The sequence below is a fragment of the Symsagittifera roscoffensis genome, chromosome 1, assembly GCF_963678635.1.
Source record: "Symsagittifera roscoffensis chromosome 1, txSymRosc1.1, whole genome shotgun sequence".
In the NCBI taxonomy this organism is placed as follows: Eukaryota; Metazoa; Xenacoelomorpha; order Acoela; family Convolutidae; genus Symsagittifera; species Symsagittifera roscoffensis.
Genome location: NC_087062.1, coordinates 24702508 through 24717952, shown reverse-complemented (window position 1 = coordinate 24717952; position 15445 = coordinate 24702508). Strand labels below are relative to the sequence as shown.

Here is a 15445-nt window from a genome sequence, read left to right as displayed (position 1 = left end):
CTTAAGGAGGTTTCTCCCCAGTTTGAGTGCCGACATCTTTTGTTTGCATGGAGGGTTTTAATTTTCCCTGTAGCTCAAGATTTGTTGGTTGATTTTATAAATGGGTTAACAATAAACTGGCCCCGTCATCTTCAACATAGCAAAGTGTAACATTGCACGTCTTTTTTATTAGCACAACCAACCTGGTTATGTTAATTTTTTTTACGTTGAGTCGTCCTGTGATGTGTAAAATTATGCGGCACATATTCAATGCAATGCTCCTGACACACTCAATAAATTCCTTCTTTTTCTTTCCAAATATAAAGCGTGTAGCTATATACTACAATACCTGCTGCATTATCTTTTTTTTCTTTTCTAACATGGTACTAATACAACTATAGTATTCCTTTGTTTTGCAAAATTGAGAACTGAGTAGATTTTTTTTACAAATGCTGTGAATTCTCATTTGATTGCAAACATCTGCGATTTTAGCAGATAAATACACGCAATTTACTTCATTGCCATTTTGAAAAGGTTGCTTTTGCTGCTTTTCTCATCATTATATGCCATAAAAAATGGTATTGATTAGACCATTCAACGACTAACGCTATCACCCATCTTTGTCCTATTTAAATGACGTAAGTGGTGGAATTAACAGCCTGATAATTGAAATTTGACAACTCTAATTTATCTTAAATGCTACCTTATTTTTTGTTACCTGATATTGAAATTGTTCTGACGTCATTTAGGTTTTAATTTTACCGACGACCAAAAATCTCAACTTTAATTGCCATATTTGTACATCGTGCTTCGAAATGCTTTTCCCATAAACTTGTTCATTAACCCCATATTTACCGGGCAAAATATCAGAGCAAAAAACCCCACATTTACCGGGTAAGTTGAAAGCTTCCCTTACGCTAAAAAGCCTCATTATTGAGTTACCACTTATGGTATGGATTCCTTCGAGATTAAATACGAGTCGTTGGCTTCCATTGGAATCGGATGCTACTCCGAGGTGTTCAAAGTCAGGAGCCGAGCCCACGACGACTGTGAGTAATATTTCGGCGTATTAAAACCTTAAATCGTTCTGCCAAATAGAAAAAACTGAAGCCCTTCATGAACGAAACATTAATTTACTTTGAGCTCAACTTCTGAGGTTGTTTTCAGCTATGAAACAAATACTTTTTTGCGCTCAACCATCATTGGTTTTGATTCGAACTTAATGAAAAGATTTGATTATCTGCGGGTCTTTATATTTGATTATCATGTAATTTACCAGGGAATTTTGCGAGGCTTTCCTAATTTTGTCACTTGGGCTCATAATTTTGATCACTTTTTAATTTTTGATTTGATAATGAATTTGCTCAGAATCTTTGATACTCTAGGCGACGAAAACTCTATATCAAATTGTGTGATCAAAAGTACAGCGCATTTTGGGATAAAAACCAATGAAGTTATTGCGGGAGTTGAAATCGAGTTAGGTTAATTTCAGGGGCGGATCTAGGATTTTCTCGAGGGGGGGGGCGGATTTTCAAAAAATTTTCGAAAATTTTTTCGATCTTTTTTTCTTAGATCGACCAAAATGATTTTTTGAGCTCTCCCTAAGCCCGGTTTAGTCCCTGTTTTGGCCAAATTTTCTGCGCGGCGGGCAAAATTTAGAAAAAATAGTCCAAAAAAGGCGTTTTCAGGCAGTTTTTGGAAAATTTTAACCAAAAAATCGCGTTTTTTCGGCGTGCGCTCCCCCTTAAAATTAGTATATATTGGCGCCAAAGGCGCCTTTAGAAAAATTTTAGGGTCGGTCGGCCAAAAATGGATTTCTTAAAAAGTACCAAAGGGGGGACCCTTTGGGTCGGCAGGGGTTCGAATCCCTTTTCGCTTGTCGCTCCAATTTATATTATGTTAGTCCAGCTTCTGTTCTCCAGTTTTTCGCTCTCGTTAGATTCTTAGAAAAAACGGCCAAATACAAAATTCTGATTTTTCATAGACGGAAGAACACTGAACAGCAAGAAACCGAAGAATGGCTTCTACATGCACATCGCGTCACCTTCTCGTAAAATTGCCTATTTACACATCCACTATTTAAACAGCAGAAGCTATATCTGCTTAAATGAAGCGCAATCAGGCAAGGGTGAAGCAATAACGTCCTGGGTCGAGGTGCTCGATTTTTGTTTCGACTTTCTCGACCAAAAACTGGCATGTTTCGACCATCTCGGCCAAATTTTGCTATGTTTTGATTTTCTCGGCCAAACTACGGTATTTTTTGACTTTCTCGACCAAATTTTGGTATGTTTCAATTTTCTCGACCCGACAAAAAAATTCGACTTTTTCCAACCCAGTTTTGATGTTTCAACTTTTTTGATCAAAGTTCGAAACTTTTCGACCTTCTCGAATGCCTGGACCGACATTTTAAAAAGTTTATTTGTAAGACCCCGCATAGATATATTTCGGCTTTCTCGAACAAAATTGGGTATATTTCTACAAACTACACTATAAAATACAATCGGTTGAAATCAATTTGATTGGCAATTAAATGGTGTTTGATAAAATATTAATTGTACAAGTGTTTATTTTGCACACCCATGTTACACCGATGTTTTTTATTTTATTTGACCTTTTTGAGGTTAAAACTTTACCTATACTGACCATTTTCATGCTTTTGTCAAAATTGGACTAAAGATAATGTTCATGACTTAATTGCATATTTTGAGCTTAATTTTTTTGTGGAAGTCTGCATAAGAATCGATTTTGCAAATTTTGTTATATATCAATTGACGTCGCACAAATGGGGTTTGAACAACGTAGCCGCCTTATCTTTCAAAACGTTTGTAGAAGTTTTGGAGTTGGCTCGCAAAGTGGGATTTATTTTCTTTTTTTTCGGACCTGCTTAAGATGCATCATTTTGCAATCATGAATTTTCAGATAGTTTTACTCAAAGTTTTGAAAAAAAAATTTCCTCTCTGAAGTAATTTCGCAATTTTTTCCTCATTTGTTTTTAATGTTTTTTTTCTATACCATAGAAGAAATTTTTAAACTATCCCTTTGCAAGTATGGATTCCCAACATTTTTAAGACCCATTCCTGCTTGCTTTAGTGGCTTGAGTCCTACTCGCAGGTAGGTTTTTGTGGTTTTAGAGTTTGAGTCCTACCCGCAGTTTTTTTTTTCGATATGTAAAAAAACGAATTTTTTTCTGAGAAATTTGATTGGTCGAACTATCTTTCGTCTTTTTTTTCTTTGTCGGCTCAAGTTCCAAAGAATCAAACTTTCTTCTGATTTAATCAGTTTTACTATGATTGAAGGTTGTTCTGTAATTCAAAAAATTACCGAAAAAATTGTGAACAAGTTCTTTTGTGTTTTGGTTGCGCTTAAATGGTTTCGGCTTCTTTTATGTTGCCTTATTTATCTTGTCGTTTGAAGAATAGAAACCATTTTTTTGGCTTGTTTGTTTGAGAAGGGTCGGATGTGAAAAATTTGGGGGCATCATCGAGTCTCAAAACTTGATAGTTCGAAATTTTTGTTACAACGATAACTTTAATGAAGTTTTTGTTTTCGGTTAAACGGTCGTCTACTTGAATATTTTCGGCTAAATGGCCGTTCGGTAAAGAATACTTGAATGTGTTTTCGTTTTATTGAAATCATTTAAGAAAAATGTCATTCACGTCATTCAAACGTCATCTTCTCATCTTTCACACACATCCCTGTCTCGCAAAACTGTTAAAAAGTAACCATCTGGGAGAAAAGCGGTAACTGCTGGGTAAAATAGGCTTTACAAAGCTTTCATGTGCTTCAAATATTGTGAACTGAGGGAGAAAACGAAAACATGTAGCGGGTCAACTTAACACCACCTTTTTGACTTTTTGAGAACTTTTTTAGATACTTGCGTAAAGTATTATGAGGAACGCTGTTTTGGAGCAGCGTTCCTTAGAGTAGAAATGTGATTGCGAATAGGAAATTGACAGAACATCTGTAAGTCGTCATGTTATAAGCCTATTTCATTCTTTTTCTACACATCGGCTTTCAGCAATTTTTCACAGAGAAGAAGGTAAGATAAAAATTCAGTAGACGAGAAAAACTTTCTGGAATAAAACGATCGGGCTATTTTCCCCACCTCCAATTTTTTCAAAATAAAACTTTTGTTCACACAGATCGAGATTAGAAAAAAGTAGCATGAGAACTAATTTTGTATTACAATCATGTTTTATTTTCATGTTTAAACTTGTACAGCTGTTCATTACCTCATGAAAGGGGTGCTTATGTGAGGTGGGGGAAAGTCAAACATGAAAAAGTTTGAACAGCTTCTGTTTTTTTTTCCAATAGTATGACGCAGTTTTCTCTGGCCGCGTAACTTCACAGCTCACATAAGATACAACTCTACTAAATTTAGCAAATGCGGCAACTTGCTAAATCCCACTGCGTGCAAAAATCGTGGTAGTTTCTCAATCATCTCATAAAATTAAAAACCTCTTTAAATCTAATATGTTTACTTTGTAAGAAACTCGTGTGATAAACGCTCGATCATCTAAAAAACATAAATCTAATCTCTGTTTCTACTTTTGCCATAGCCCTGTTTGCGGCCAAGAAGATCCCAGTGAAGTATCTGAACTGTGCGGACTCCACTCTTCTCAAGGAGATCGAGATCCTCAAGATGATCACTCACTCCAACATCGTATCCCTACTAGACTACGCAGCTTCAAGTAAGACTATTTATCCGTCACTAGAGAAAGGATCAGTATGCGAGCTGTCAAGCTATTTATGGAGAACCGCTGTTGTGCTCTTGGTTGAGAAGTATATGCAACTTTTTTTGAGCAGGGTAATATTGCCTCACCCTCTAGCAATCAGCACGAGTCATGCAGATCATGGTGGATTTCGAACCTCCGATCTTTTGGATCGATGAGCGGTGATAGTCAAATTAAAAAACATTCCCCTTTAATTTCATGCTGTTGAGCTCTGTATGCATAAGTCTCAGTATAGCTTTTGCTGCACTAGATATGCCCAATAATTAATGATTATAACTATAAGCGCATACCTATGAAGATTCCAAATATCTGCTGGTGGCTGGGTGTGAAAAAATAAATTAGTGGAATTTTGATGGAATATTCTAACACCCCCAAATATACACCCCCATAAAGGTCTAGTTCGACAATTATCATATGCGAATGTTCGTAAAGAATTTCATGATCCATCCTCTTTTTCAGAGGTAGCGGCTAGGGAGTTTCAAAGAAGTTGATTTCGTTATATTTCTATGCGCATAACGCAAAAGACTGTTTAAACTTTTCCTTATCTTTAATAACGCTGGTGATTTGAAAGCGTTTATAAATCGGAATATAGAATTTTTCCAGTTTAACAACTTGACAAACAGAATAACTGAATCAATTTGTCGAGAACTTTTTCGTCAACCAACGGACAATTTTGAGCATGTTTATTTACATTTAAATATCCTTTGTATTCGAATTTTGTTTTATTTTGGTTGTAGATTTAGCAAGTCCGATTTTGTCTAAATCATTTTTTGTGATTTTTTCTGCCTAAAACGTATATTCGTTGCATCACGGTTTCGGCTTACGTTACCTTTCGGCTTAATTGCCTCATATTGCGTGTTCAAGGGTGACAGTTTTTAATGCGAGCATGTGCTTTGGGCAGGGGGAGTTCCAAAATGTTTTGAATGTCAGGCTTTTTTATGGCAAAATTTTTTTGGCTCAATGGTTGTCTTCCAGAGCATTGCCGCTTCTTTACCGCTTCATAAAACTCAATTTAATGCTAATTTAACGCTGGCATTTGACTTTTTCAAATGTTGTCCCCAAAATGAGCTTTATTTGAGCTAAACTTATGAAAATTTCTCGTTAACTTTTTTCAATTTCGTGGATTTGTCGTCTCATTTTCTTTCGCTTGGCTAGCTTGCCATGCTATGCTTTTGATGTAGCACAAGCTGTGCAAAGATACTGACTGCTTCACCTCAGTTGTTTTTTAAATGGCACATAAAGGTCAAAATTTTGCAAATGTGATTATTTTATGGGGGCTGATTACATTCTATAATCCTATCATCACGATTGATTAATTTTTGCTCTGATCACCATCTATGCTCTCATTTATCAAAAGGATGACGTAAACGGAATGAGTTGAAATTTCATTGAGTTAAACTAATTTCCTGTCCTACTTAGTTGCACAGTAGGCAGCAGTGGGCAGGATTTAATCTATCTGATCTCTAGTTACCAGGTGAACTTTATTGACATTTAGTTTTCTTTGAAGTATTTTGACCAAAGAGGTTAATTGAAGCAAAAATTATACTATTTTGCATCTCTTCGCGTGGTAGAACGTTTATCAAATATTTACTGTGAAAAATTCACTTTGAGGAAATCATAAGTTTGTTTAAGGCTTCGGTTATATGAATCTTTAATCATTAATCCCTCGATTGAAATGAAATTTTATTTTGAGGATTTTTTTCTTTTAGCGCTTTTGTGGATGTAAAAAATGTAAAAGTGTAAAAAATTTAAAAGACAAAGGTTTTAATAAAGATATTGCAATGCCCAGCAATTAAATTAGACAGTTTTGTTCAAAAACTCAGAGACCTATATCTACATGATTCTGATTTTTGTTCAGAAATTTTTTGGTAAAAACCACATTAAATTTTTTGGTAAAACTGGGTTGAATTTTCTAGATGACTAACTAGCTTGCTTCATTTTGAGAAATCATGAATAAAAATCCTTGGTCTTTTTGATTTAGATCTACATCAACAAAAACGGTTTATGCAACTTTTTAGGTTTCAATTGGATAAAAACAAAAAATATGGATTCTGATTCTCTCAAATGGCACCTGCAAACAGGCTTGCAGCCTTACGGTGACCATTCGAATAGGCGCTGCCAAAATTGTGCATTTATAATAAATAATTTCTGTAATATGCCTGATTCGTAAACGAATTTATTATTATTTTTATAAAAACATATTAACTAGTGAAATGATTTTCTTTCAGACGACTTCATCTATTTGATCATGGAATTGGCAGAAGGTGGTGATCTGTTCGAGAGGATAGTGTCCACGGGGAAGTTCTCTGAGGCAGACACGAGGAGGATCACGCGACAGATGGTGGACGCATGTGCCTACTTACACAGCATAGATGTAGTTCATAGAGGTATTATAATATTTAATATCAGTTCCCACAAAAAGGAGGAGCAACAATAAATCAATTAACCTAAAGCGAATCATCGCCAATTAGATTAGTTCATTTCAAAGTAAGTGCCCTCGAGGGCACATGTTTTAAAGAAACGAACTGATCTATTCCGTGGTTAATCAATTTATTCTTTCTCCTCTTTTTTGTTTCCTAAGGCTACTGAAGTGAAGAAATGCAAGGTGAATGCGAGGAAACATCAAGCTAAAAAGCATCACACAGCCATCTATCTAATCACACATATTTGAAAATATACCTTACGCTTTGAGTGAAATCTTCATTAATTTTAATGATCCTTAAAGGTTAATGGAGCTGTCACTGAAAACGTAAGGTGTATTTTCAAGCGCGTGATGAAATGTCTCTATGATGCTTTTATCTGGATGCTTCCTCTCATTCATCTTTGCATACACACCTTTGCTCAGTTAAAAGCCATAGGCATAATCTGAATGTTAAAATTACGCTTAACTAAGCTATATGGTCAAAATACAAAATCTCGCGTTGCAAATTGCAGTGCCCATGCAATGTCGATCCAGCAATCATATTATTGCTAGGCAAGCAGGAGCAACAGTGCAATCCCCAAATGATGGCTACTTACGTATTTACGCAACCCCCCCCCCCTCCTCAAAAATTGATATATGGCTTTGAGTCGAATACCATATCACCCAATAAACAAAATTCATAATCAAAACAGAACTGAAACGTTGAATCACTGAAGTTTGTATGAATTGCATATTTACCCGAAATTATTTTCAAAATTATTTTTCCGACCATTGAAAATGTGGATGAACTTTGAATTCGGATATGTTTTAGTTTTTTCTTTTTTTTTGTTTTCCCCGCAAAATCAGGTACCACAAACAATCATCAGACTAGGTTGAGTGATATATCATATTACAGCCCTTTCAGTCGTAATTCGAACCACATTAAAAAATTCCAAGCAATTTTTTCCAGTGTCGAGAAAAACCGGTTTGAATTTTTTGATTTTTCGTCTAATTTTGGCTGTTTACAATATCTTAATTATGCCTAACTTTAATTTTCACTCGTGTAAAATTAGTTTTTGAAGATTTTTAGCGCCATTTTTGTCATTAAAAACTTCAAAATTTCTTTGTTTGTTTTTCTAGTCATTGTTCTTCAAAAACTGTTGTCCGGTTTGCCTATAATGGCTATCCTTTTATCACACCACGCAGAAAAAGCTACACTAAATTGAAAAAAAAATTTGGCAGATTTTGTACAGATTATGGTTCGAACATTCTGTGCTACTTGCAGAGTAAGCGGCTATCCTTGGTACTTGTTTGGCGAGGCATTTATACGGTAAGCCACCTAGGGGGTCACCATTAGTTTTTGACAAAATACTTTCAGATGCGACACTAGTTTCGAGGTCTCATTGTTGTTCCGACTTTGGAGGGAAGTGACGGAATCTTTGTGCTCTGAAGGTTTTTCTCCTGACAAACTTCGACATTTTACTTTCTTGCGAGAGCAAGTGCGCTAAAATTGGCATTGAAATTTTTTTTTCTTACATGCAGGTTCCAAGACGTACCGGTCTTGAAACGGCTACTGCTTCATATTACATACTAATATTGTTTCAAGGTTCAAAATTGATTGAAAAAAATTCTTTCGGTTGTGTGATTTCGGTTCTATTTTTCGTCGGCCCAGTTTCTGTTTTTTTTTTAATATAATTTCTATCTTTTTATTCAGTTTTTTGTAGTATTTATAAATCAGAATACGTAGCTGGTATTAAAAACTGACTAGGTTAAGAAAAAAAACGTCTGAAGTTCAAAGCCTGGCCGGCTCATTTTTTCAACGTATGTGAAATTGAAAAACGAATTGTCAGGCTTCTGTTTGCCTGCTCATTTTTTGTTGGCTTGATTTTCAAAGCGTTGAGTTTCGTTTCATTTGAACAAAATTTTCTAAAATCGACAGTATTTTTGGCGTAGTGGCTGCTCGGTAAATGATAGTAGAAGCTCATTTTATGTTTTAATTGTGTTTCTCAAAAATTGAGTTTCATTTCAATTTTTTTAGTTATCTTCATTGTTTTTGTCAAATATATTTTCAATCAATGTTTTTTTTTCTTCAATAGCTTGCATAGCTACGCTTGCGTTGTATCACAAGTAAATTAGCTTCTGTGTAAACTAGCCAATTTTGAAAAAAAAACATTTACATTATTTGAAATTTTTTTATGTCTTTAGCTAAAACTCAAAAAATTTTGAGCTACATTTTTTTTGTAAGCTTATAATTTTGAAAATTGCCAATTTGGCTACAAATAACGCGCAAAATTTTAAAAAGCAGTCGTTTTCAAGCTTGAGCGGAAAATGACATCATTCCAAATTGAAAGAGGCAGTTAAGTTGCTCCTATTAAAACATTATCCCAAAATATATCTTTTTCTACTCTAATTTGCGAGCAAAAAAAAAATAAATTTAAGAAAAAAGTTTCAAACTATAAATCAAAAAACATTGATTATATTATCAATAGTGTAGCCAAAAAAATTTCATCGTCATCAAAGGGCAGCCGGTACTTTCTGGGCTTAGCGCTAATATGACCAGTTTTGTTTTTCTTTGCGCCTAATTAGAAGCAAGACTGCTCATACCAGGGTAAATTTCTGAAGTTTCCATTTGTTTCTTAAAAACTAATGAAAGTAATGTTTTTCATGAAATTTAAAAACTGATAAAACTTGAGAAATTTTGAAAAAAAGAACTGTTTGAATCTAGCAACGTATTTATAGTTCCGCAAAGCTTGTCTCAAATCAAATTGGAACATTTTCCGAGCCAGGTTAAATCGCCGCGCACGCATTAAAAGAAATAGCACGAAATAAATAGCGCGTCAATTGTACCTAATTAGCCAAAATGGCAATTGTTAAACCGCCATAACTAAACGAAAAATTTTCACAGGTATTAATATCTTGTCAATTTTGAGCAAAGGGCATGATTAACTTTCAGATGGTATATAACCACTTTGGTAAAAATGGCTAGTTCGAATTGACACTTCACTGAAAAAAAAACACACCACGCATAATTATTTTATCTTTTCTTTGAAATTTGGAAACAACTAATCCGTCGCAGCTGTGATGATCTAAGCGCAGATTTACACGCTGCATACGCATTTTCCAAAAAAACCTGGGATATTATTAATTATTTTTCTTTCTATGACACTTTGAGAAAGAATTGAACAGTTAAACTTATACGAGTTTTGTACATTGTAACGATTTTCCTCTACACCATTTTGGGCGATCGACAATAGCTTTTGAGGTTAAAAAAAATTATGAAACATTTTTTCCACTGAACTCAAATTCATTTTTTTTGCTGCGATTGTTGCTTAAAAAGTTATCAGATGTTTACAACAAGTCAAATCGGATGAATTTAAGCGCCCTTCATTTCAGGTTTTGGATTTTCCTTACTATGCCCCCTCCATTTTGCATAAATCAAATAAATCCTTGCTGATCTGCAATCTTGGCTGTAGTTTATCTGCAATCTGCTTAAATGTGATTATCTTGCCCCGCATTCCAAATCATTCGAACTTGTTCTGGGGTCAAATTTTTTGAGCCCAATCATAAATTACTGGATGCAAAGTATATTTCTTGGTCCCGGAGGTCGACTCAAAATTGATACATTACTCAAAATAAATCTGCATTTTTCCTAAGATTTCATCAAATTTTTTTTTAATGCAATTTACCCCCTTGAGATTATCTACAGCGCAGATTGCAGATCAGCAATGCTTTATTTGATTTATATTCAGATAGATGGAAATCAGATGCATCTCTCGGGGTAGAAGCATTGTTTTTGCATATAAACTTTGTTCCAAAGGTCAGAGAATTATTTTGTATGTTCGCAATATTTTTTCGTCATAACATTTCTGGTGATCGACATAAGACACGGTAAACTCACTGCTTTAACTTTAACGCAAACAGCATTTGATTAATTAAAATTAAAATACATGATAAAACTGGCGGGTTAAAGCCTCAGTAACTACAATGACGGTTAACTGTTAGACAACTTCGTAATTTTTTTCTAAGGGCGACGGCGAGAGGCGCTTCAAGCAACCTTACCTAATATTTTTCCTAGAAAACAGAGAGCGCTCGTAATTAAGACTCCGCTCATCATTTCCTGCACTTTAATAACCAGGAAACTTTTTTAATCAGAAAGATACTTTTTCAGTAAAAATTTAAGTGCAAATGCAAATCCCTTAATTTGAAATTGGCAAAGTAAAAAAGAAAAATGAGACTTTAATTAATATTGCTTCTCATACGAATGCTACTTTAGGTGGGTTTATTTTAATGGGTACTTAGAGAGCTACAAATTATCACCTCGTGCGAGTTTTTGCCTTTTCAAAAAAGTGCAAATAGTATTGCCGCTTTAGACGAGTTGTCGCCTCGCGGCTTCTATGAAATTCTGCGTTTGTCATTAACTGCTTTAAATTGCTTTGGGCGCCAATATATTCCCAACTCGAGAAGACGGAAGCAAAAATAATTATTTGTTGTCTATAACATTCAAAAACGACTGTTTTTATCTACTGTATAAGGCAAAAAATGAAAATGAGAACTCTCATCCACCATCGTGAAAGTATTAAAACAATCTCTGTTTTACGAGGAAATAGTTTTAGTTACTAATTGAGTTTGAAAAGTAATTTTTTTAAATAAAGCAAACGAAATTAAAGTGGGGTCTCAAGTGCATCATTTGCCTTCATCTTGAGATGATATCCAAATTCATTGGAACCATTTTTGCTTCCTTGTTTATTTGAGAAGTTTCGTTACTTTTTTGAGAATTGATTCAATTTTAGTTTAAATTCAACTAATTCACTTCCGTTGTAATCAGTTTTTATGAATTCGATGTAAGAGCAAGTAAGCTTTTCACGCAAAGGGGAGTATTTGATTTCGGGAGGATTATATTTGGCTACAGCACAAAATTTTTACGAAAAGTAAGGAGGTTGCTCTCAGGTGTTTCAAACGAACACAAAAGTTTACACAGAGGCGAAGCTGAGCTTCGCACCACTTGCGGTACAACAATTATAAGGTTAAAACAGCATGGGGATGGAAAAGTAGCTACAAAGATTTCGAACGGTAAAAAAAATGAAAAAAGAATTTGAAAAAAGAAAAAAATTTTTAGAAAATTGAAAAAAGATATTGAAAGAAGAAAAAAAAAATAGAAAATGAAAAAGAATTTTTTCCACAATTAAATATATTTACGATTTTTTCAAGGAGACCTTGTTAGGCTGATATTTAGCAATTGAAAATTTAGAGCCAGATTCTTATCGATGCTTAAAACCAAACCGGAAACTTGTAGGACAAAATAAGGTAGAAAGCCGACAAAATTACAAGCGACAGTCACTGAACTGAAAATCAACAGAAAAATACTGCTACTAAAGCGCCACGAGAGTTTTATATATAGTAAATTCAAGAACCGATTCGGAAAATAAACTGACAGAGTTTAAGTCGACAACCATAAAGGACAAATTTTGAAAAACAACATAAACATAACACAGCAAACTGGCAGACAGAAAATGAGACAAGAGTCGCTAAGTTAAAAAAAAAGTTGTGCAACTTTAAAAAAATATGATTATTGCTAGAATATGATAAAAGCTTATTGCTAGAGTAAAATTGTATGCGTAATAGTTTCGTGCTCATTATCCGACCAAGCAAAATTTCCGAAAAGTTTTTAAGAAAACTAATTTGTAAGTTTTTGTTAAAAAAATTATAGCTCAATTGCTTCAATTGGTGGCTTTCAATAAGTTTGAAAAAAGCAGAATTAAAAAAAAATTCCGTGCAGCGGGAACTAAGCCGAAAAAAAAATAGAAGGACGATTGCGTGAAAAAGCAGATAATTTCTAGTAAGAAAAAAATAAATCCGGCTGGATTCTATCCACAAACCTTTTTTGGCTCCAGAATATGTGTTACCTCTACAAAAGATGCACTTGATGATTCATTGTGATAATGCACTAAAAAGCCGAAAACTGAATTGAAAAAAAAAATTTTTAAAAATGACTATTTTTTATGAATAATTTTTCTAATTGTACTACGAAAGGCTTAAGAGGTTGATTCACAATTTATGAATGGACAAAATTAAAACCAAACAAACTCAGTGCCAAAAATCTACCAAAAAATTCCGAATCTGATAAATTACAAAAAAAACAACCCCCAACGTAAACACAATACAGCAACCATGATATTAATTAACCATGATGATTACTTTTTGACCATTTTGTGACCAAAACTAATTACGGGAAAAAACTTAAGCACCCGATTGCAATACTTTTGCTGATTCCAAAAGTAGTAATATAATTGAGTATTACCTTTTCCGTGTAATTAGCACAGCATTTTCATCTTCAATTAGCACGACCACATTCATCTTTGAAAAATTTGAACGCGAAAAATAGAATTAAAATTGATGTTTGTTTTTTTGGGAAAAATTTTAGGAATTAGTTGATTAAGTTAATAGACGAAGATTGAGTAAGTATCAGGGGCACATCAAGAGTTTTCTCAATGGGGTGGGTGGAAGGATTTTCAAAAATAAAATGAAAAATTGTCGATTTTTTTTAGCTCGACCAAATTGATTTTCCGAGCGCTCCCAGAACACTACAAAGACCCTATTTCGACAAAATCTTTTGCGCCGCAGCCAAATTTTTTCAACAAAATATTGATCAAAAAAATGCATTTTTGTTTTGGCACGCGCACCCTTTCAAATTTAGTATATTTTGGCGCCAACGGCGCTTTTAGAAAAGTATTACAGTTGATCGGCCAAAAATGGATGTCGTAAAATGTTACTAAACGTGGGACCCTATGGTTGGTGAGGGGGCCGAATCCTTAAGACCCCCTTCTTCAGGGTTTCGACCCCTTCTCCAACCATAAGTTTACCCTTTTGGTAATGTTTTATGTCATCCAGTCTCGGCCGACCAACCGCAAATTTTTTCTAAAGGCACTTTTGGCCAAAATTACAAAAGGATGAGTATATTTATCTGATCTCAAATTGTACAGCAATTTTACCTAAACATTTCGAAAGAGGCGTATGAAATCCCAGCATGAAAGATCTTTGAGAGCTTCAAAAACCTACTATTAACAAGATCTATTTTCAGACCTGAAGCCTGAGAACGTGCTGTTCAAGTCAAAAGATGCGTCCTCTCCAATCATGATAACCGACTTTGGTTTGTCTGCCTTGTACACTAATGATAAGATGCTCAAGACAGCCTGTGGTACTCCAGGGTATGCTGCACCTGAAGTGCTGCAAAGAGTACCCTACAATGAAAAGGTATGAACGCGAACTTGGTGAAATGGACAAGAATGATAAACAAAGCACAATTAGAAATTACGTTTCATAAGTTCTTGAGCACAAACTACCTTTTTTGTGAGTTGGCTGAATTTCGGATCCTTGAAAAAAAACTTTTAACTACAAATCCAACTTAACCATTTAGTTAATGGAATGCAGATGAAACTTCTGAGAACGATCTTATTTTGCTATGTGTCTTATTGCCATTTGCACTTTAGGTTGACAGTTGGTCCATAGGAGTCATTACGTACATCCTCCTATGTGGGTACCCTCCTTTTTACAACGAAGAAGACAGCGACGTTTTGTTACACCAGCAAGTGCTCGACTGTGACTTCAAGTTCCACAGCTCCTCCTGGGATCACATCTCCACCGAGGCCAAAGATTTCATCAGACTCCTTCTAGTCAAAGACTTCCAAGCTAGATTATCATGTACAGATGCCTTGAGAAACACCTGGTTGCAGAAACAACCGGATTCCCATACGCTTAGCAGTCCCGAACATTCAAAAGATACTGAAGTTTCAGGTGAAAAGGGTTCGACTACGCCTGGAATATGCGAAGGAATTGCAGAAAATTCGGAAAAAGAAAGTCCAAATGTTGGTTCGAGTAGTCAAAGCAATGGACTTTTGGCACCCTCGGAAAGCATTGGAGATCGAAGACATTCCTCAGGGAGTCAGTGGCAAAAAGCGATGGATTTTGTATCTGCAGTTGAAAACTCTTTTAAATCTCTTAATTTGCTGTGATGATTTTTGCGTGATGTGATGCAATAAATTGATTTAAAAAAGCCCAATTGCTTAAATCAGTATGTTCACTTTTACTGACTGATTCAGTTTTTTTTTCATACATTGCAGCCTGTAATCATCATAATTTTTTCAAGCAAAGCCTGTTTAGAAGCTGCTTGCTCAGCAGAGTTTTCCGAACACAAAGAAAATTGGAAATGAAATTTAAAAAAGTTATTTTTTTTCTTTTGATTTTTTCTAACTTTTTGAGTTTTTAGGTGTGGCGAAAAGATTTAAAATTAACCTCATTAGCTGGAATGGGGTAAAAAACAATACTTAACTCAATT

At 34.7% G+C, this 15445-nt stretch overlaps 1 protein-coding gene across 1 annotated transcript; it reads left to right on the top strand.

The window, feature by feature from the left end:
* The first annotated feature begins 257 nt into the window (after positions 1 to 257).
* Positions 258 to 15291, top strand: LOC134855886 (calcium/calmodulin-dependent protein kinase type 1D-like). Its single transcript, XM_063872274.1, has 5 exons — positions 258 to 1028; positions 4539 to 4670; positions 6941 to 7099; positions 14192 to 14364; positions 14601 to 15291. The coding sequence occupies exons 1-5, from the start codon at positions 932 to 934 to the stop codon at positions 15120 to 15122; spliced, it is 1083 nt and encodes a 360-aa protein (XP_063728344.1). The 5' UTR covers positions 258 to 931; the 3' UTR covers positions 15123 to 15291.
* The last annotated feature ends 154 nt before the right edge of the window (positions 15292 to 15445 follow it).

Excerpts from the sequence above, each read along its gene's own strand:
- LOC134855886 (XM_063872274.1), top strand. The coding sequence starts at position 932 with ATGGATTCCTTCGAGATTAAATACGAGTCGTTGGCTTCCATTGGAATC. Across the intron at positions 1,029-4,538 it reads GAGCCGAGCCCACGACGACT|CCCTGTTTGCGGCCAAGAAG; the intron begins GTGAGTAATATT and ends CTTTTGCCATAG. Across the intron at positions 14,365-14,600 it reads GAGTACCCTACAATGAAAAG|GTTGACAGTTGGTCCATAGG; the intron begins GTATGAACGCGA and ends TTTGCACTTTAG.